The following is a 21,996-nucleotide window of genomic DNA, read 5'->3' as shown; positions in this document are numbered from 1 at the left end:
TTTATCAGATGCATAAAGAAAACTATATTAGGAGCATATTATTAATGTCTTTCAAATTATTTTGTAAAAAATAATTTGAACTACCAATCATATTAATTGAAATCATGAATTATTGATATGTTTCAACAAATATGTTTTGGAGTCTTACTTCAGTGATTCAATATTTCAAGCCTTTAATTGATTAATATATTTTGGGTTAAGGTGCAGATAGGCCCCTCAAGTGGAGGCCCTTAGAGCGTTTCAGTCCCCTTACTAACTGTGTGTGCAAATTGGCCCCCGAACTCAAAAAAACGGTGCAGATCGGCCCCTCTGACTTCACACCGTTATGGGCCGTTAGTCAAGGGGGCGATCTGCACCGTTTTTTCGGAGTTCAGGGGTTAATCTGCACCTTTTAACTTTTTAATTAATTCAACTCTCTCGCTCAAAATTTGATCGTCATTGTCGCTGATTCAAGCTCCGGCGAGGCCGGCGAAGGGCGCCGCCCCTTTCTTTCTCTCTTGGGCCCTTAACCTCGGAGGGCGCCGCCCCTTTCTTTCTCTCTTGGGCGTCGCCGCCTGGCTTTTCTCGATGAGGAGTCGCTTAGCTTTTCTCGATAAGGAGTCGCCTCTTTCTCTCAAATCCGGCGAAATCCGGTGATAAAGGCCGACGATGCCCGTCGCCATTTACACTATCGGCGTGCTGTTGAAGAAGGACGCCTTCAAATCAGAGACCATGGCCAACATGATCTCAATCTCGATTGGGGTCACGATCACCGCCTACGGCAAGGCGAAGTTCGATTCGTTGGGGGTGATTCTGCAATTGGGGGCGGTGACGTTCGAGGGAGAATTCGAGTTTTCATTTCGATTATGTGATTTTCGGGAGCAATGACGTCGATTTGGAATTCCCGATTTGGGGCTTGGGAACTTGATTTCGTGATTTTCCTCATCTGACGGTGATTGACGCCGAAAAAGTTCGTCGGAGATGATGAGATGTGATTTTTTTTAATGAACGGTGTGCAGATTAGCCCCGAACTCCAAAAAGGGAAAATGTGCAAATTAGCCCCTGAACTGCAAAAAAACGGTGCAGATCGCCCCCTTGACTAACGGCCCATAACGGTGTTAAGTCAGAGGGGGCGATCTGCACCATTTTTTAGAGTTCGGGGGCCAATTTGCACACACAGTTAGTAAGGGGACTGAAACGCTCTAAGGGCCTCCACTTGAGGGGCCTATCTGCACCTTAACCCATATATTTTAGTTGGTACTTGTATTCTTTACGATCTCGATTTTAACTAAATGCAGTTAAATAGTAAAGGAATGAAAAACTATTTATCATAGGTAGAGCTGTCAAACATTGCGGGCCGGGCCGGTCCGGCCCAACCCAGCGGGCCTAGGCAATTTTTTGGGCCGGGTCGGGCCGGCCCAAAATTTCAGCGGGCCTCGAACAATGAAGCCCAGCCCGGCCCTATACGGGCCGCCGGGCGGGCCGGGCCAAAACGGGCCAAAATTAATAAATTAATATATATATATATATATATATATATATATAGTTCCAAAAATTAATAAATTAAATCAAATTTAAAGAAAAGAATTGAAGACAAATTCGATGAAATAAAAAGGGCCTTAAACAATCTACATCTAAATTACGTAATTGACTAAAATTAAATGTAAACAAATATGACTAAAACTAAATGTAAATAATATGAATACAAGTAAAAAACAAAAACTAATTGCAAAAACAACAAAAAGCTGAAAACGATTTATTCACAAATGAATTAATACAGTAATCAAATCAATTGGAATCAAATAACAACCACAAAAAATAATCAAAAATAAATAAATCTTTCAAGTAAAAATAATTTAATATTGATTGTTGATCGTAATTTAAATCTTAAGTTAGACTTTGACTCGTCATTGTCGTCAATTGAAGAAATGGACTTAGATTGGGCTGGGTCCATTGGGATTTGGGAGGAGATATAAATTTTTGAAATTTTCACCTAATATACTGACGGGCCGATTTGGGCCCGAAAGCCCGGCGGGCTTTTTGGCCCGCGGGCCGCGTGACCCGGCGGGCCGCATGGGCCGGGCCAGGGAGGCCCGAATTTTTTTGGGCCTTGAAAATCCTAGCCCAGCCCGGCCAAAACTACGGGCGGGCCGGGTGGGCCTATCGGGCCGGGCCATTCTCGGCCCATTTTGACACCCCTAAGATTCATAGGGTGTGTTTACTTTGATGGAAAAGGGGAGAAAAAAATATATTTTCATTAATTTTTCATCATTTTCACATGTTTATTATGATTGTAAATTTCTTTGGGCAGCTTCTTTTCACTTATTTTCTCTCTAATGTTGGATAATATTATTTTAGTGTATGGGTGTGAAAATATTTTTCAACATTTTCTTATTTTTTCATCTCTAGTAAACCTAGGATTAAAAAAAGGAGAACCATCTTTTCTTATTTATTCTTTACCAAAGAATTTAACCACCAAAGAAAATGCACCCTTAGTAAAAGTATATGGTTTCCGTTTCACTGTGTTACAATATGAGTCATCAGCCTAAAAGATGAACTCAAACATCTTAGTGACAAAATTAATCAAAAAATATTTTTCTTGGTGATGTAGATTCATTGATCCTACAACAGAATGCTTCTCTCTTTTGTAATTTTTTCTAAAACACAAAAAATTATGTCAGACGGACAAAACCAAGATTCAAATGCATATTTTAATGGCATATTTATAAAACTAGTAATTACATTTCGTGCAATGCACGGAAAATATTAATATATTAATATAGAATAAATATCAACTTAATTATTATATGCATAAATATAATAAAAAAATTAATTAATTGAATATAGTTAAGTTGAATATTAAAAAAATCAAAACATTAAAAACATATATTATGAAAAGGCAAAAATAATAAGTTTTAAAAAAAATAGATTTATTCAAAAAGATGAGAGAGGAGAGAGAATTTTTTAAAAAGTTTAATCTTGAAATAATATACTCCCTCCGTCCCACTATATCTGAGACTCTTTCTATTTTGGGCGTCCCATTGTAAGTGAGACTCTTTCCTTTTTAGGTAAAAGTTTTTCCCTTTAAACACCTTTTCACTTTTTCACTTACACACAAAATACACCTTTCTTAATTCCCGTGCACAAAAAAAAGGTCTCACTTACAGTGGGACGGAGGGAGTAACTTTTATATTTTAAAAATATATATATATATATATATATATATAATATCAAATTAAAGCTTTTATCGTGATCTTTAATTTGAATATATATTGCAGATTTTATAATTTGTCAAATTTTAAATTTTAGAAAAAAATAAAACAAAAAAATAAAAAGATAAAGAAAAAGGAAATAAAAAGATAAAATATAATTTATAAATAAGCTTTTAATTTTATTAAAACTACAAAATTGCCACTTCATTTTGAAATTGATTTCAAATTGAAAATTGCCTTTTTAATATAATATAGATTATTTATATTTATAATTGCAAATATGTTATTGATATGAGTTTGTAATTTTTTGAAAAAACATCTTAATACTATTATCTGCGATTTAAAAGATTGTAATCAAACTTTAAACTTTTTTTCTCATTTTGTGAAAGTCATTTGCAATTCTTCTCTTTTTCCGCAAATTTTATTAGACTAGCAATGCACGGGAAAATATTTTTAATTTTTATATTTATATAAAATTAAGAGTGGATTTTGAAAATAACCACTTTTATATAGTAAAAATAAATTTTACCCACTAATATAAAAACTTAAAAAGATACCCACATTTACCATTTTACCCTTACATATAAAAATTTTACAAATACCCACTGTTCACTGGTTGTGAATTCAACTCGAACACTGGTTGTGAATTCAACTCGAATTCAAGTATTGGTTATGAATTCAAGTTTTATTGGTTGTGAATTCGCGTGAATTCACAGCCACTCTATTTCAAGTTGTGAATTCACAACCAATAAAATTTGAATTCACAATCAACACTATTTCAATTGTGAATTCACAATCAACGCCGATAATTCAGTTGTGAATTCATAAACTTGGTTGTGAATTCAAGAACATTTGTACAAAATTGCGCGATTTTCATCAATTTCTTCGTTACTTATATTTTTTTCCGATTAAATTCAAATTGAATTCAACTTTTCCTCAAATTTCTCTTCTAAATGGCATACTTTCTTAAAATCCTAGTACTGGGATTCACCATTTTTCTTCAACAATCTCTATCATCTCCAAGTTTCACTATGAACACACCAGCATCCCTTTTATTCACTAGCTGCAATTTCAGAGTTTTGTGTAGGAAAACATCAGCATATGTCAAGCTATATGCATCACTTTCTGTTCCGCTGACTTTTATGGACAGATGCTCCAAATAGAGAAGCTTCTGAAGCATTCTTCCCTGCCAATTCCAAGGCGAGATTCCTTAAATGGTGGGCGATGGAGGTGGCGCGGCGCTGAGGCGGCGGCGTGGTGAAGGACGGGGCGGCGCGGCCGAGGCCAAGCTTCGTTGGACGCGATCGGAAGCAAAAATCGAGAGAGAGAGAGAGAGAGAGAAATCGGCGCCGGCTGAGATCCGATGGCGGATGCGCCGCTGCCGGGGTTGGTAGCTCTGCTTCTGGCCTCGTCGTGGGCGACGGAGTTGGCAGTGGCCGTGGGAGCGTGCGGCGGCGCCGCTTGGAAAAGAGAAATCCAGAGAGAGAGAGAAGAGAGCGTGCAGAGAGAGAGAAGATAGAGAGAGAAAAAAATGAGAGGAGACTAGGGTTTGCCCATTTATATAGAAGGGTAATTTAGTCATTTAACACAAAAAGTGGGTATTTTTTTATGTTTTTATTTGAGTGAGTAAAATTTATTTTTACTATATAAAAGTGGGTACTCTTATATATTAACACTAAAATTAATACTAATTCAATTATTATACTTATAAATATAATAAAAAATTGTTTTAATTGAATATATTTGAATTAAAAATATAAAAAAGAATTCACAATTATAAAATTTGATAATATGAAAAACAAAAATAAAAAAATAAGTTAAAAAAATTAAAATTAAAATTATAATTAAAAAGAATTAGAAATATATTTATTCAAAAAAGATGAGAGATGAGAGAAATTTATAAAACGTTAATATTTAAACAAATTTAATTTTTACATTTTAGATCAAATATTTTCATAAAATATATCATATTAAAGCTCTTATCGTGTTCTTTAATTTGATATACATAATAAATATTTTATACTCCCTCCGTCCCATTAGTAGTGTCCCACTTTTCTTTTTGGGTTGTTCCATTAGTAGTGTCCCATTCCCTTTATGTCAATATTCTCTCTCTCTCTCTCTCTCTCTCTATACCTAATATTTAAATAATTTCCACCAACCTACTTTATCTACTTTCTACACACTCCTTAATCTCCGTGCCCAAAAGAAATGATACACTATAAAATCTTTAATGATTGTCTAGCAATCAGAAAATATATCAAAATGAAATAAAACTAATATAATATTACTATGGTGTCTCAAGTCAAAGGACTAATCGTATACTATCATAATATAGTAATTCTTATTTCGATAAAATAAATTCCAAATACGAATTTCTATCGGGTCAATTCAGTGTACTTGTTCTCTAACAAGTACCCACATATATACACTTACGTCAACTACGTTAATGTTGATGAAACACAACATTCTCATCTTATGAGTGTGTATCATATGTGCGAGCTATTTCCAACAATTCAATATCCTATTCTTGAATAGTTATTTCACTCGGTACTATTTTAAGACCAAGGCTTTAAAGACATATTTCATAACCACCATCATATGCGTGATCATATCTTATAACTCTTTATGGTCTAAGGACTTCATCTTAATCGCATAAATTTCAAGAACCTATAAACCATGGGAACATCTAGCAAGTAGCATGGTCACCTAACACTAAGTGAAAAAAGCGAGTAAACCTATTATGATTATGAATCGTCATATACGTACTGTCCTTCTATTATCTAATCTCCCAATTGGATATTGAGTATGGATTTAAATCGAAAACTCAAAATAATCCAATAACTATATTTTCAATTGAATTCAATAACTCTTCAATGAATCATAATTCATTATGCCCTGGCCAAGGTCTTCAAGTTATGAACAATGAAAACTATAGGAAATTCTCTTGTCTTACAAGTAATAGATTCTTTATTGACCACTCATTAATCTCCATATAAGTTCATATTTCATTCAACATAAAATCTTTAGTGATTGTCTAGCAATCAGAAAATATATCAAAATGAAATAAAACTAATGATTACTATAGTGTCTCAAGTCAAAGGACTAATCGTATACTATCGTAATATAGTAATTCTTATTTCGATAAAATAAATTCCATATAAGAATTTCTATCGGGTCAATTCGGTGTACCCGTTCTCTAACACGCACCCACATATATACACTTACTGTCAACTACGTTAATGTTGATGAAACACAACATTCTCATCTTATGAATGTGTATCATATGTGCGAGCTATTTCCAACAATTCAATATCCTATTCTTGAATAGTTATTTCACTCGGAACTATTTTAAGACCAAAGCTTTAAAGACATATTTCATAATCACCATCATATGCGTGATCATATCTTATAACTCTTTATGGTCTAAGGACTTCATCTAAATCGCATAAGTTATTAAAAATAAATACATTAGATAAATAAATGCCTTTATTAATATAAATTTCAATGAGATTGAATTTACAATTAAATAAAAATGACCAATCTAATTGGTGTGCCGGGTGTAACTCTTTCAATCTCCCACTCGCCCTAGCACCAAAATATATAGTTTAAACATAAACTTTCAATTTTATTATAACTACAAAATTGTCACTCAATTTTAAAATTAATTTAAAATTAATTTTAAATTGAAAACTCATTTTTTAATATACTAGTATAGATTAAGGGAAAGAAGCATATGAGGCCTACAAATTTTAATCGTGTAAATGCGAAATGTTAATTTAAGAGAACTTATTTATATGATAACAATAGAAAAAGAATATAATTGCGGGAAAATAATGGCTTTGGAGTCGATTTACACATGTATAGAAGGTGGGGAAAATTTGTACATTTACCCTTTATTAATCCGAATATTAACAAAAGGACTTTTGAGTCACACATGAAGAAAATTGGGTGGTTTTAGAAAATATTTAAAATATTGAGGGACGAAATTGAAACTCTTCACACCCTTAAAACCCTTCAACCACCCTTATAGTTATATGTCACTCTAAGCCGCAGCTCCACCTAAATTAGGGTTTCATTTTCGTCTCCGCCGCTCCCCAGCAGACTCCAGCAACAATGGTGGCCGCCAAGAAGACCGTAGGATTCTTTCCAATCTTTCTCATCATCGTTCCCTATTTTCGCATTTTGTTTCCTGTTTATTTCTAAAATTCATCTCAAATCAATAGTTAATTCGCTCTTGCGCTGATTCATTTATGTTCTTCAGAAGAAGACTCATGAGAGCATCAACAATAGGCTCGCTCTCGTGATGAAGAGCGGCAAGTACACGCTCGGCTACAAGACCGTGCTCAAAACCCTACGCAACTCCAAAGGTAATTCCCCCTTGTTCGTTTGTGCAATGTTCGTTAGATTTCTCTTTGTGCGAATGTTTTTCAGCTGAATCTGTGTGTTTTAGATGGTTTTGAGCTTATTGATTGGCTGAATTCTTTGTAGGTAAGTTGATCTTGATCTCGAACAACTGCCCGCCTTTGAGGAAATCGGAGATTGAGTACTATGCCATGCTCGCGAAAGTCGGGGTTCACCATTATAACGGAAGTAAGAGCTGGTTTTAATACTTATTTGGTAGACCGTGTTTATGCTTATTTCTGGGCCATCTTGTCATATTTGATTGTGTATTTGAAGAATATTATTGTAGGATGCGTGTATTTGACATGTATGTAGTTGGTTGTTTTTATTCAATAAGGGCTGACGTGGATGCTTCTGAATCTAATGTTTGTTATTTAATTAACCCAAATCATAGGTTGATGCCTGAGATCATTCCTTGATTTTGAGATGATAAATCTAGTAAAGTTTTGGGAAGATATAAGCTTTGAAATAACATGTTGCATACTTAATTTTTTTTAATGTTTCAAAATTAGTATAACAAATATAGAACATCAATATGCAATGCCATCAATGAAATAAAAGAGAAATACAGATTGGTTTGTGAAGTAGTCAACAAATTCTAGCTAAGGGTATGCTATTAGTATTATATTCGCTGATACGTACAAAATAGAGCCTGTGGAGTTGCTTCAAGTACATGGCAATGGTGATATAACAGGCACGAATGCTAAGTCTGAATCTTATCGAATTTGAATTAGGATATTGATACCCGTAAAAATGAGCTACTGGTTTCTCTAATAGTGCTTGTGTAAGGCAACAAACATGGAGTATTTTCTAGGTAGCAGGTGATGAGTTTGATCTGACACTTTGAAATACGTTGTGAATTACCAGACAATGTTGACTTGGGTACTGCATGTGGGAAGTACTTCCGCGTTTCATGTCTCAGCATTGTTGATCCTGGTATGAGTTGCCTCATCTTTGCTTACATTGTCACTTGAACAGTGGACTGATTGCTGATATTATCAACTCTGTTCTGTATTATATAGGTGACTCGGACATCATCAAATCCTTGCCTGGGGAACACTGAGAAAAGATAGATAGTTTTAATGATTTAGTTGACATTCTGGATCCTTTTTATCATTTTCTATATTTTATATGTAAACATTATCAGAGTCCTGGAATTGTCCTTTGGAATTTCTCCATGCCGTGTGTTATGGTTCAGCTTGGTCGTGACCTAGCTGGTTTTTGACAGTCAATGCACTTTTCTTTCTGTGGATTCATTGATCTTGAACCTGTAATTGACTTGTATATTTCCTTACTGGAAATCTGCACTGTCAGTTATTTTTATTTTAGGATGAGCTTGTTTGGTAAATCAATTAAATAGAGTGTGCCAATATGAATACTGTGTCATGTTTCTAGTTGCAGCATCATCGTTTGGATATTTAGTTGTATATGATGATTCCAATTGTCTCCAACCAGATTCCAGTGGCCAGACACTGAAGCATCAGGTATCTGAGGTTGACCCTAATTTAGGGTTTCAAGTAACATCTGATTCTGTTTCTACTGAATCTGTCTCCATTATTGAGAAAAATGAACTAATTATGGATGTAATTAACGATAATGTCAAATTAGAACTAGATGTTAAGCCTAGGGCTGGAAAATTATATCGAAAATTCGGTATACCGGCCATACCGTACCGTAAAATACCGAATTTAAGGTATACCGTTTTTTTTGGTAAGGTATGATACCGTACCGAAGATTTACGATAAGGTAAAAGGTATGGATTTTTCAGATACCGGGGTATATCGGTGTATAACGATACCGCTGTATATACCGAAAAAATCAATAAATACCGTATTAAAGGTATATACCGGAACACGGTATGATACCGTATTACTGGTATACCGAATATTACTGTATATACCGGTGATGCGGTATCATACCTTATTCCGGTATACCTTAATATTCAGTATATATCGATAATAAGGTACAATACCTTATTCTGATATACCGCAGTTGTCCGTATATATTGGTATACCGAATATTACTGTATATACTGGTGATGCGGTATCATACCTTATTCCGGTATACCTTAATATTCAGTATATATCGGTAATAAGGTACAATACCTTATTCTGATATACCGCAGTTGTCCGTATATCAAAATCTATAGTTTTAAAATATATAATATATATTTTTATGTTTATATTTTTAAAAGTATTTATAAATTTTATAAAATGATGTATATAATCTATATTATGTGAATATATACAATTGTACATGAATTTATAAATATCATCAAATGATACAAAAACAAATAAAATACAGTATATAGTATAAGTGATACAATAAAATAAAATTATTTATTTTGATATTATATTATAGTTATAATATATAGAGTTAATATATAAAACTATCCACTTTTATATTGTAAAGATAAAAATTGTCCACTAAGATAAAAATAATAAAAACTGTCCACTTTTTGATTGAAAAGACAGTAATACCCTTCTTTAAATATATGTAATCTCTCTCTTTCTCCTCTCTCATTCTCTTCACTCTCTTTCCACTCTCTTCTCTCTCTCTTTCGATCTGCCAGAGCAAGGCTGCAAACGCTATCACAAGCACCTGATCGGACTACAGAATTCCTCTCCCGTTCACTAGATTCCGGAAGTAACTGTTGTCGAACGGGTCTCTAGATCTGTTTTCGAGCGCCACCATGTTGTTTCCGTCGCCGTTGACGGGACACACCGATCGGAGCTCCGGGATCAGGCTGTTGTCCAGCGTCGCGTCCGGCGCGCCGCTGCTGTTGAAGTTGGACAATCTACCGCTGAAGAGCGCGCACCTTGATAACCCGATCATGTGGCCGCCTGAATTGAAATACAATGAGATGGAAATTGAGGGAGGATAATTGGGGGTTTTAGATCTAATTACCTGATAGAGCAACGATGCCGGTGGTGTTGAGGCCAATGGCGTCGAATTTGGAAACGATTGGCCACCTGCGCCATCAGCTCCTCCATGTGCTTATGCTTCTGGAGGCGGCTCCGCCGCGCCGACTCGCGGTTGGAGATCATCCACTTCCTCAAATCCATCGTCTGCTGCAGATCCTCCTTCGATGCCGAGTCTGCAGCCCCAATGAATTCGACGATATTCCACTCGATGAATTTATGGCAGCAGCAGAGATTCAATTTTTTTTTCTTATGTTGGTGATTGGAAATTTATATTACATGTGCTTGGTTGAAATGAGAATTTTTAATTATTGTAAGAAATAAAATGAGTAATATTTTTTTAGTGATGATTTGTGGATTTTATTAAAGAGATTTAATCGGTTGAAATAGAAACATATTTTGGATAATTGATTAATGTTCTTGAATTCACAACCAAATTTATGAATTCACAACTTAATATTCTTGAATTCACGCTCATATCTATGAATTCACAACTTAATCTTCTTGAATTCACAACCAACTCGATGAATTCACAACTTAATATTCTTGAATTCACAACGAGATCTATGAATTCACAACCAAAATAAATTCTAGTTTTAATTGTAAATTCAAACTTTAAAAACTCAAATTCACAGTTACTTGAATTCACAATCAAAATAAATTTTGGTTGTGAATTAAATTCTAGTTGTGAATTCGTCTGGTTGTGAATTCACAACCAAAAAATTCTGATTGTGAATTAAATTATAGTTGTAAATTCGACTGGTTGTGAATTCACAACCAAAAAAATCTGGTTGTAAATTAAATTTTGATTGTAAATTCGACTGGTTGTGAATTCACAAACAAAAAATTCTGGTTGTGAATTCACAATTCACAATTCAGTATGAATTCACAACCAAAAACTTTTGGTTGTGAATTCACACTGGTTGTGAATTGCGGGATTTTTTAAAGGGGTGATGTAAAGTGGACATTTTTTTAATTTTTAATGTGAAGGGTATTTTGGTAACAGTGAACATTTTTTAAGTTTTTTATTTTAGTGGACATTTTTTATCTTTGCAATATGAAAGTGGCCATTTTAAAAATCCACTCTAATATATAACTAAAATTATTGTTTTACAATAGATTATACATAATAGTTACATATATAATAGCATAGTTATAATATTAGTATTATATTATAAATAATATTACGTCTAACATATAAATTATATGTAACTTATAACATCTATATAATTTACTATATATTACATGAATGCATACAAGTATGCGAATATAAATATCATCAAATGATATAAAAGTGAATAAAATATAATATAGTATGTAAGTTATATCAATATACTATGTTATGATATCAATATAAATAATTTATACTATATTAATATATACTGTGTTATGATATCAATATAAATAATTTATACTATATTAAATTATATAACTTACATACTATATTATATTTTATTCACTTTTATATCATTTGATGATATTTATATTCTCATACTTGTATGCATTCATGTAATATATAGTAAATTATATAGATGTTATAAGTTACATATAGTTTATGATTTAACATAATTGAATTATTTATATTGATATTGTAACACAATTATAATATAATATTTAAATTTGCTTTTGTTGAAGTTTAATTGATGAGACTTGAGATGTAGACAATGTTAATTTTGTTATTTTGTGTAGTATATGAATAATTTTCTTAAACAAATTACATCTAACTTACAACATTAATACAACTTATTATATAATATATGAACATGTAAGTACGAGATTATAAATATAAGCAAATAATATAAGTATCTTATAAATATGATAGTGTTGTTTATATTAATATATATATATATATATATATATATATATATAATAACATAGTTTTATTATCATAATCATGTGAGGTGAGTTACATAGTTATATTGTATAGTATATATAATTATGATTATTTTTCTAAACTAAATTATACCCAACTTATAACATAATTATAATTTATTACTCCCTCCGTCCGCCAAAAGTGGACCACTTTTACTATATTGGGCGTCCGCAAAGAGTGTACCACTTTCATTTTATAGAAATGGTCCCACCATCCACTTTAATCTTTTATCCTTACAACCACTCTTTATTTACAAAAAAACCACCCCAAATTCAATTTCAACCACACATCTCATAAAGTGGTGGGACCCTTTTTCCACTACATCAAAATCATTACCAATTTTATTAAATCTCGTGCCTAGCCAAAGTGGTCCACTTTTGACAGACGGAGGGAGTATATAATTTATGAATATATAAGTATGAGACTATAAATATGATAAAATTATATACTTCCATGAGTTATACAATTTGATATAACTATTATGTCATTATTATATTTGTTAAATATTATTCATTATCTAAACATGTTTTAAATAAATAAGTTATCAATTTTTTACCGTATTAAATTTTTTCGATTTCGGTAATACCGATTATTTTGGTATACCGTTAAAGTGCGGTATACCGAAATTCGGTAAGGTATACCGAAATAAAGGTACGGTAAAGGTTTTGTATATTCTCCATACCGTACTTAAGGTATACCGTATGTAAGGGTAAGGTAAATGTATGAATTTTCTCCATACCGAAGGTAAAGGTAAGGTATAAGGTATGGTCGATTTAATAAGGTATACCGTACCGTGCCACCCCTAGTTAAGCCTGAGATGGTGCAGCGGTGCCGTCCCTGATGGTGGTGAATCACATCCAATGAATGTTGAAGAGCCACTTGACAATAATGATGTGAAAAATCACCTTGACATAAAAGAAACCCATTAGGGCATGTTTGTTTGTCAGGAAAGTAATCTGAATTGGGATTGTTATTTCCAGGAAAATGATTCCATGGAAAATGATTGGAAATGTCAAAACTAATTATTAGGATTCTGGATTGTATCATTAAATAAATATATTTAATTAATATATGTAAGAATTAAAGTGATAGTTTACCCTTAATTTTCAATAATTCAGAATATAATTTTCGAGGTTTAAAAAATTATTTTCAATAATTCAGAATATATTTGATAGTGTGAAAATAGTTCGGAGTTTAAAGTGATATTTACTCTTAATTTTATAGTAACAACAAAGTACATTATTAAGATTAACTAAATGATTTATAATTCTAAAATTAAATTCATTTTTTTTTGTTAGATAATAATAATAATAATAATAATAATAATAATAATAATAATAATAAGTATGATTCATAATTCTAAAAATTAAATTATTATTTTCTTAAAATAATAATAATAATAATAATAATAATAATAATAATAATAATAATAATAATAATAATAATAATAATAATTTTCATTTTATAAAAAAATAATATTGGATATATATGTAAGTAAGAATCCTGAGAATGAGGAAAAGAATACCTAAGAAAAGCTAGGAATAAAAATCCTGGAAAGTTGTACTACTTTCCTTGTTTTCAGGATTCTGATTACATTCTCTATCTGACAAAAATTTAACCAAACACAGGAATTTAATATTTTGGAATCAGATTACTTTCTCAGGACAGAATCCGTGCCAAACAAACATGCCCTTAGAGATATGCTGTAGCAAGGAATGGAAGAAAGGGTGATTTTATTTCTTAGGATTAACTACATAGATACAAACAGTAAAATTATTTTTTGATTTTTAAGCGTCAAGGCTAATCCCTTATTTATTAAGATAAATTAAAATTTTGTGATATTTTAAACTTCTGATAACATTTATCATTTGAGCTAATTGTATTTGTATCTTGTCGGAAGCTCTTTGTTGACACCCCACTTGTGGTGTTGTCGATAGGAAACTTGTTGCTAGTGTTCGCCTTCCATTATCGTAGAATTTATCCACTGCTTTACCACATTTTTATAACTACTAATATTTAGAATGATAGTCGCTAAGGAATACTTGTTCCATCTTATTAAAAATGACCTTTATTTTATTTTGGGCCATCTCCTTGTAAATGTTAAAAAAATATATATTTAATCCTGAAAAAATGGAGGTCCTACTACTTTTAATTAATTTACACTATATCTTTAATTTTTATGCTGAAAAATTTTGAATCACTTATAGTGAAACGGAAGAAGTAAGATTTAGAGAACTGCTCCTCATCCTCAAGCATAAAAAGAAAATAATTGTGTGGGTATATATTGGCCTAATGGTAGGAGGTTAATGCCCAACACCTGAGGTCCTTGGTTTGAATCCTTCGTTCTTTAAAATTTTCTTATGTATTTATGTAGTTTATATAAAAAAAAAAAACAATAATTGTAGGATGCAAATCATATACTCCCTTTGATCTAAGAGGTGCGCACATGTATTTTAAGAATGTTAGTTGAATATATTATTTTTAAAAATATTAATTGAATATATTGTGAGTGGAAAAAATGTACTCCATATATTATTTACAATGTCGTATCAATGGAGAAAGAACTTATAATTAATACTATTTATTATAAATAAATTTATATATTGAAGTTAACAAACATACAAATTACTTAGGACAGCTTGGGCACCTATATAATATAACTATAAAGCACAGGTGCACGTGACATACCCATGGAAAGAATTGCGCTTACATCTCTAAATTTCACAGAATCTTCTTCACACACAACACAATAGACCAAGCTCAATTTTTTGTTACCAAAAAAAGCCAAATCCAATTCCTTATTTGTTTGCGTTTCTTTCTGTATGAATCCCTCCCCATCAATCCCGCTTCCAAAATCCTACCAACAAGATAACTGTTATTAGGGTTTGCAACATAGCTGAAATCACAATTTGTTTCAATTCTATCTACTTTGTCGAAACTACCTGTTTTTTAAATTTTCTTTCCGCCCACCTTCTCAATTTGTTGCTTTGCTTCGGAATAACTCGCCCCCTTTCTCTTTGTTTTGATTTTATTGCAATGCAAATCAGCTAATTTGTTGATCTGGTCTTTGTTTTTGCGCAGACCCTTTTGGTTAGATAAAATTTTTTGCCACTTCTTCTTCATACATAAGTTAGGGTTTTACTCTTGAATTCAATTTAATTACGGATTTTGCCGCTTCTATCTATATAAATTACGGCTGTTGGGTGGAGTTGAAAGTGGTGGCGGTTGTGGGATGAATAGTGTGTTCAGTGAGCAGATACTTGCTGACAAGCTTTCAAAGCTCAATAGCACTCAACAATGCATCGAAAGTATCCTCCTCAGCTTATTTATCAACAAATCTTTCTGTTTCCTTGTATTGCTAGCAAGTTCAGTGTGATTTGCAACTACTTGATTTATTCTGTGTTTAATCAGTGGATTGGGAGATGCCCTTACTTCATGTATGCTGCTAACCTTTTGTGATTCCTTCCTAGTAAATGGTGTAATCGAACTATGTATTTTGCATTTCATGTATTCCTACAGTGGGGTTTGGTGCTCCAGTTTTGTTGTATAGGCTTAGAGAAATTCATTGTGAAGTCACCCCCCTTGCAGTTGATCTTTTCTAGTCCCGTTTACTTTGATGGTCCATGCTTACCTGGAATTAGGATTTTGTTTTTGTTGATTTGATCTTGACAAGATTGCTAAATATATTTTGTTTCTGAAGTTATTACACCCAGACTTGTCAATAAATTAAATGATATCCTATTTCGTTTTGTCTGAAATTGATAAATTTCTACCGAGTTGGCATTTTTTAGTCACAATTAAGTTAGAACGATATCTTAGCTTTTTTCCTACTCTTTTTTGTTTTTGTTTTCCTAATGTTGTGAAGTATACTCTTTGTAATGTTACCAACCGATGGACATTTCAAGTTCTTGTAGATGCTCTTTGTTGAATTAGTTAAGCATGGCAGACATATCTAACCTTCATCCTTTATATTGACAAATATTGTCTTAGTATATTACTACAATTTTGTGAATATTTTGTAATTTTTGTTTCTATGTAAGCAAATCTTCCACGTGGCATTTAATTGAATGAGCCTCCATTTTTCATCTCCCATATGCTTCATCTGGAGAATGGAAATGCATAAGTTTAAAAATTGATACAGTTTATGCTTACAGTTCATAAACATGCTTTAGAGGTCTACTTGTAAGGAAATAATTTTCTGGCGCACTCTGCTTACATTTGCAACTACGTGCTCTGGTTTTACCTTGACTTTGGATATAGCTTTGTCGCATTGGTGTATATTTCACCGTAGCAAAGCAGAGCTAGTGGTTGCAACATGGGACAAACAATTTCGCAGTTCAGATATGGCCCAGAAAGTACCTCTTTTATACCTTGCAAATGATATCCTACAAAACAGCAAGCGTAAAGGAAATGAATTCGTTACCGAGTTCTGGAAAGTTTTACCTTCAGCACTCAAGGAGGTAGAGAGTAAAGGTGATGATCGTGGAAAGAATGTGGTGGCTAGATTGGTGAGTTTTTTTACTGTCGTGAATAATAGAAGAACACTACCTCTCTTTCTTTCCTTTCCTCAACTCTAAGCGAAAAAGTTGATTATTCAGTCGGGGGTTATCATTTCATATATTGCTCTGTAGATGTCTTAGTTGTTTAGTCTTGTGATTTTCAAATGTGAACATTAGATATTCAATTTGGTTTGTGAATGGCCAAGATGCTTGACTATAATGTGCCCTTTAGGTTGGGATTTGGGAAGAAAGAAGAGTTTTTGGCTCCCAAGCTAAAAGCCTTAGAGACTGCAATGCTTGGAGAAGAACTGCCTCCACCTTTGGAGCTCAGGAAGAAACGGTCTCGCTCTGTCAGAATAGTTAAAAAGGACTCTCGTTCTATAAAGACGGTAGGATTTACCATTTGTTTTTGTGTGGCTCTTAATCTTTTCTTGTATGTTATCTGCTTTGCTAGATTATATTCCTAAAACATCTTTTAATGAAACCAGAAACTGAGCATTGGTGGTACAGCAGAGAAAATTGTTTCAGCTTTTCACTTGGTGCTCAGCGAACACAACAATGAAGACGAAGAATTGAGTAAATGCAAGTCTGCAGTTCATCGTGTGAAAAAGATGGAGAAAGATGTTGATGTGGCGTTAACAAAAGGTAGGATGACTGTTAAATGAAGCGTTGTTGTTTGTGCTGCAGTATGTTATTGATGCCTTATAGTATTTATTCTAGGATTTGCTACTTTTTTCAGCAAAAGATCCATCACGTAAGACCTTAGCCAAAGAGTTGGAGGAGGAAGAGAGTATATTGAAACAATGCATTGAAAAAGCTTAAAGAGGTTGAAAACAATAGAGTTGCACTCGTTGCTCAGTTGAGGGATGCGCTTCACGAGCAGGTAGTCAGTCGGTCAACTCCCTGAATGATTGCATATCACTATTTATCAACTTTCATACTGAATCGTTGATACGCAATCTTCCTGTGTTTCAGGAATCTGAACTGGAGAATGTTCGGACACAGATACAGGTATCCAGTTGTGACTATTTCCTGTTCACGAAATTGTATTTCAAGAATAAATTTTAAAACGTTGTTCTCATACCTATTCCTCGAAACAAATTTCAGGTTGCACAGGCACAAGTAGAAGAAGCCACAAGCATGCGAAAACAATTGCATGAAGGCCGTGTATTTGAGTTGAAACCATCAACAGACGACAATGCAAACTCGGAGCAAACATCAAAAAAATCTGCTGCTGCTATTGCAGCTGAAGTTGCAGATAGGCTTGCAGCCTCAACATCCTCCCAATATATTATGACATCAGTTCTCTCCACATTTGCTGCCGAAGCAGCTAAAGGTGCTGGGCTGACGTCGTCATCAACCACAACGACTTCTTTCTCATCATCACAGAGCAATTCCATGTCAAAATCAGGAAAACCTGTCTGTTTCAGATCCTAAAGCTTACATGACCGCACAGATAAACCCTTCACAAAATCCCTTATCAAGGCCGTCATGGCTCAGCCCTCGATGCAAGTTTCCAACTCACAAGCTCTGTATCATTCGGTACCTAACCAGCCTCCTATACAGTATATGCAGCCTGGGTCGTATGATTATGGCGGTCTTAGTCCTATGCAGCCTGGGCCTCCTCCACCAGCCCCTCCATCGTACATGGTGCAAATGCTGCCAATGGGGCATCAGCCATCAACGCTACCTCAGCAGCAACCTATGCCGATATCTCAACAGCAACCGCCTCCGCCTGCAAGTTTTCGCCCTCTTGCTCCTCCTATTCAGGCACCCGGAGTGGTATATTTTTCACACCCTTACCGATTGCAGTGATGGGGCTGACATTTTTAGTCAACAGGCTTCCTGTAAACTTGAAATTTTGTTGTGTGATTGAGTAGACATCAATAGCAGCATATTATTTTGCTTGGGACAAGAATACTTTTTAGAGAGCTGACCCATAGTCTAGTGCTATTTAGGCATTGTGTCGTGGACGAAGCGGGAAGATTGCTCGAAATGAAAGGTGTTTAAAACATCCCCACAAACATATCAGCAGTTGAACTTCTTTCTAAAGAGAAAATCTCTAACAAAAAGGGGCACATAGTACAATATTGCCATAAGTGTGGATTGATGGCCAAAGCTGAGCCAAGCGCGCGGCTTGTCTTTCAGCACGGCGATTGACTGTCTTCTTTGCAAAGTCTTGTGCAGGAGTAGATTTGGGTGTCTGTGAGAAGACTGCTCTAGCTCGAATCGCTTCTTCAAATGGCTTGTACAGTTTCCACTCGGGCATTCGATTGTAGATGGATAAAGCAGAGTCTCCTAGGTTGGACTTAATAGCCCCGGGCACAACTGTGATCACGTCGATCCCAAAGGGTCGCACCTCCAATCTGCATTTTGGTGTTGTGAGACGGATATAAAACTAGAGCATTCAAACCCACATTCTCCACATACCTTAGATTATCGGATAGGGAATGTAGAGCAGATTTTGACGCAGTGTAAACGCCTGCCCATGGTAGGGGGGCCAACACTGACACGCTTCCAATATTTACAATCTTGCCCTTCTTACGAGATGCCATGTGAGGAATTGTGGCTTGAATCAACCTCAACGATCCTATCAATACCAAAACGCAAACTCAATTTCTCTACTAACAAAAAAGGAATTAAGATACTAATGCATCATGGAGATTAGTTCTATGTTAATATTAGAAAAGTGAAAAAAATGGGTTAGTAGAGGTGACAGCATTTCTTGCAACAACCATATGGAAAACAGGGCACACAAATGATGGATTTATTAGGTTATACAAATTTCAATGTAGCAATATGCCAAGTAGCTAGAATGAAAGCAAGAGATGAATGATGCAGTTAAGATTAGAGTTTTATTTTGGAGGTAAGAATACCACAAATAGTCAAACTTTGAAAGGATGCAATCCACTTTGGTAATGCAAAGAGTAGGCAAGTAAGAAAGAAGCCTAGAAAAGGAAATGATAAATGAGAACAAGATGGTTACCTACTTATTGTACAACAAACTCTTAGTTCCCCTAATCAATGAGACATAGATCTGCCCAATGTTTTTTTTTTTTTTTTTTGCAATAAAGATCTGCCCAATGTTATTATTCTGGATACATCAATTCTTTTGCCAAAATACGAAGCACACAAACTCAACTTTTACATGACACGATTGCGAGATACGGTTACCTCCCTCTCGTTCAAGTAGAATGTAAAGTGACGTTCACATTAACACCAAGAATCTGTCATTAATTCCAGAGTAAGCATATTGAATCATTACGAACTTAGAGCAAAATCAATCAGTTATCCCAATGTCACACAACTACACGGCTGACTACACGAAAATAAACTACTAAAGCATCTGCACCGAGGCTCACGGAGCGGGGGCGCGCGGCCGACTCATACAAGCTCGGGTGGTGCGAATCGCAGCTCTTAGAGCATCCGCAGTGGGGCTCAGGACTCGCAATTGCACACTCGGTGCACGAGATGAGAGAGAGAGTGCGTGTGATACACACACTAATAAAAAAATTACTGTTTATATAAAATTGATTTTTTTTTATAAAAATCGTTTAAAATTTAAGATTTTAATTTTAATTTTAGTTAAATGTAACTTTACTATTTATAGTTTACTATACATAGTAGAAAAACTTACACTTTTCAATGTTTTGATTCAATATAACTTAATGTAGTTTTTTTTTTCTATATAGTGCACTATACATTATAAAGAAGCATATACTTTTTCGATATGAAATTCATTACGAAATCGACTTAATGTAGCTTTCAAATAGTTTTAATTCTAATTCTTCATTACAAATTTTAATTTAATTTTAGTTATTGCATTTTTTAAGTTATTGTAATATCAAATTTTAATTTAAAAAAACATTTAACATAAAAATAAAATTTATAGGGAAAGGAAGTCTTAAATGGTGGGGATCAGCTAGCCGCTTTAGGGGTTCACGGTTGCCTAACCCTAAATACTATGAAAGCCTTACTGAGCTTCAAGTTTCCTCTTCCCGTGGCATATGCTATCCAGCCGCAATTCTTCCCAAACTACAAATTCTTAGGAAAGTAGAACATCAAAAGCAAGTTTCTAATTACCAAAACCACAATCATTTGGTCGTCCCGTGACAAATAACAGCCAAACCCAACTCCAAATATGTATATGATGGAATCTGATCTACAATCCAACTCCATTTAATTTCTATCAGATAGATAATTAATCAATCCTGTTAATTTATATCGTTATATGCAAACAAATGCAGCATAAATTACCCAATATAGCATAGATCTACAACACTTCCCCATAAAATAAAACAGCGAAAATCAACCAGAAACAGTAGAATAGAAAGGAGTGATTTTACCAAAAACATTAGTGTTGAAGGTGTGTTGGATCATGGAGAGCGGGACCTCGGCGACGGGGCCGACGCACTGGACTCCAGCATTGTTGACAACGATATCGATACGGCCGAAGTTCTCGAGGACTGTGGAGAGCGCGTGGCGCACGCTGTCGTCGGAGGAGACGTCGAGCTCTTGGAGGAAGAACCTGGAATCGTCCTGCAAATCGGAGATGGAGGAGAGTGAACGCGCCGTCGCCACCACGAGGCAGCCCCGGGCGGCGAATTCGAGGGCTAGCGCGTGGCCTATGCCTCCGGCGGAGCAGCCGCTTATCAGCACTACCTGCTTCTCGTAAATGCCCATTGACTTCCACGCATCAACCTACTGATTGTTTCTTCTTCTGTATCACTATTACCGACTACATCTATTTATAGTAAAGACCTTAAATGCGACTATGACTCTGTCCAGAACATACTAAAACCTCAAAAAAATAAAAATAAAAATTACCATAGCAAAACCTTTTTGTTTTAATTTTTAAACCGTGAAACCTTTTTTTTTTGTTGAACCAGAAATCTTAGTGTTGATACAATTTCATGGCATGTTTGTCACTTTCAAATAACTATTTTAAATTTCCATTATGCTATATATTCATATATTATGAGGTTTATAAGATTTTAACGTGGTACGACCCTCCGTCCACTAATTCATTATTTAAGGGAGAAAATACGGATTTTAAGAAAAAATGTATTGTTTATTAGTTGAGTGGAGAGAAAGACCCACAAAATGTTTTG

At 34.2% G+C, this 21,996-nt stretch overlaps 4 protein-coding genes across 4 annotated transcripts; 2 read left to right on the top strand and 2 right to left on the bottom strand.

The window, feature by feature from the left end:
* Positions 1-7,176: 7,176 nt before the first annotated feature.
* Positions 7,177-8,848, top strand: LOC131021787 (60S ribosomal protein L30). The gene is made up of 5 exons (XM_057951080.1): positions 7,177-7,325; positions 7,453-7,558; positions 7,680-7,781; positions 8,460-8,528; positions 8,615-8,848. Exons 1-5 carry the CDS (start codon positions 7,305-7,307, stop codon positions 8,653-8,655), a joined length of 339 nt encoding a protein of 112 aa, XP_057807063.1. The 5' UTR covers positions 7,177-7,304; the 3' UTR covers positions 8,656-8,848.
* Positions 8,849-10,202: 1,354 nt separating this feature from the next.
* LOC131023461 (peroxidase N-like) lies at positions 10,203-10,657 on the bottom strand. Its single transcript, XM_057953002.1, has 2 exons — positions 10,555-10,657; positions 10,203-10,435 (listed from the first exon to the last, which is right to left on the bottom strand). The coding sequence occupies exons 1-2, from the start codon at positions 10,655-10,657 to the stop codon at positions 10,203-10,205; spliced, it is 336 nt and encodes a 111-aa protein (XP_057808985.1).
* A 4,410-nt stretch (positions 10,658-15,067) lies between these two features.
* LOC131021785 (uncharacterized) lies at positions 15,068-18,909 on the top strand. Its single transcript, XM_057951078.1, is given in 9 exon segments — positions 15,068-15,694; positions 16,647-16,894; positions 17,118-17,174; positions 17,176-17,274; positions 17,374-17,530; positions 17,625-17,698; positions 17,700-17,768; positions 17,861-17,896; positions 17,993-18,909. Coding segments are annotated over 9 exon segments (1,146 nt in total). The 5' UTR covers positions 15,068-15,618; the 3' UTR covers positions 18,323-18,909.
* On the bottom strand, positions 18,763-21,623 carry LOC131021786 (short-chain dehydrogenase RED1-like). Its single transcript, XM_057951079.1, is given in 4 exon segments — positions 18,763-19,042; positions 19,044-19,251; positions 19,316-19,475; positions 21,232-21,623. Coding segments are annotated over 4 exon segments (834 nt in total). The 5' UTR covers positions 21,569-21,623; the 3' UTR covers positions 18,763-18,913.
* Positions 21,624-21,996: the final 373 nt, after the last annotated feature.

The sequence above is a fragment of the Salvia miltiorrhiza genome, chromosome 4 (genome assembly GCF_028751815.1).
Source record: "Salvia miltiorrhiza cultivar Shanhuang (shh) chromosome 4, IMPLAD_Smil_shh, whole genome shotgun sequence".
Lineage (NCBI taxonomy): Eukaryota > Viridiplantae > Streptophyta > Magnoliopsida > Lamiales > Lamiaceae > Salvia > Salvia miltiorrhiza.
The sequence above is the reverse complement of the archived record's forward strand: the minus strand, read 5'-3'. Positions and strand labels throughout refer to the sequence as shown.

What these genes read in the sequence shown, in the direction of transcription:
- LOC131021787 (XM_057951080.1), top strand. Translation starts at nt 7,305, where the DNA reads ATGGTGGCCGCCAAGAAGACC. An exon ending in AACCCTACGCAACTCCAAAG is followed by an intron (nt 7,559 to 7,679) that starts GTAATTCCCCCT and finishes AATTCTTTGTAG; the next exon opens with GTAAGTTGATCTTGATCTCG. An exon ending in TCTCAGCATTGTTGATCCTG is followed by an intron (nt 8,529 to 8,614) that starts GTATGAGTTGCC and finishes TGTATTATATAG; the next exon opens with GTGACTCGGACATCATCAAA.
- LOC131023461 (XM_057953002.1), bottom strand. Translation starts at nt 10,657, where the DNA reads ATGGATTTGAGGAAGTGGATGATCTCCAACCGCGAGTCGGCGCGGCGG. An exon ending in GATGGCGCAGGTGGCCAATC is followed by an intron (nt 10,436 to 10,554) that starts GTTTCCAAATTC and finishes ATTTCAATTCAG; the next exon opens with GCGGCCACATGATCGGGTTA.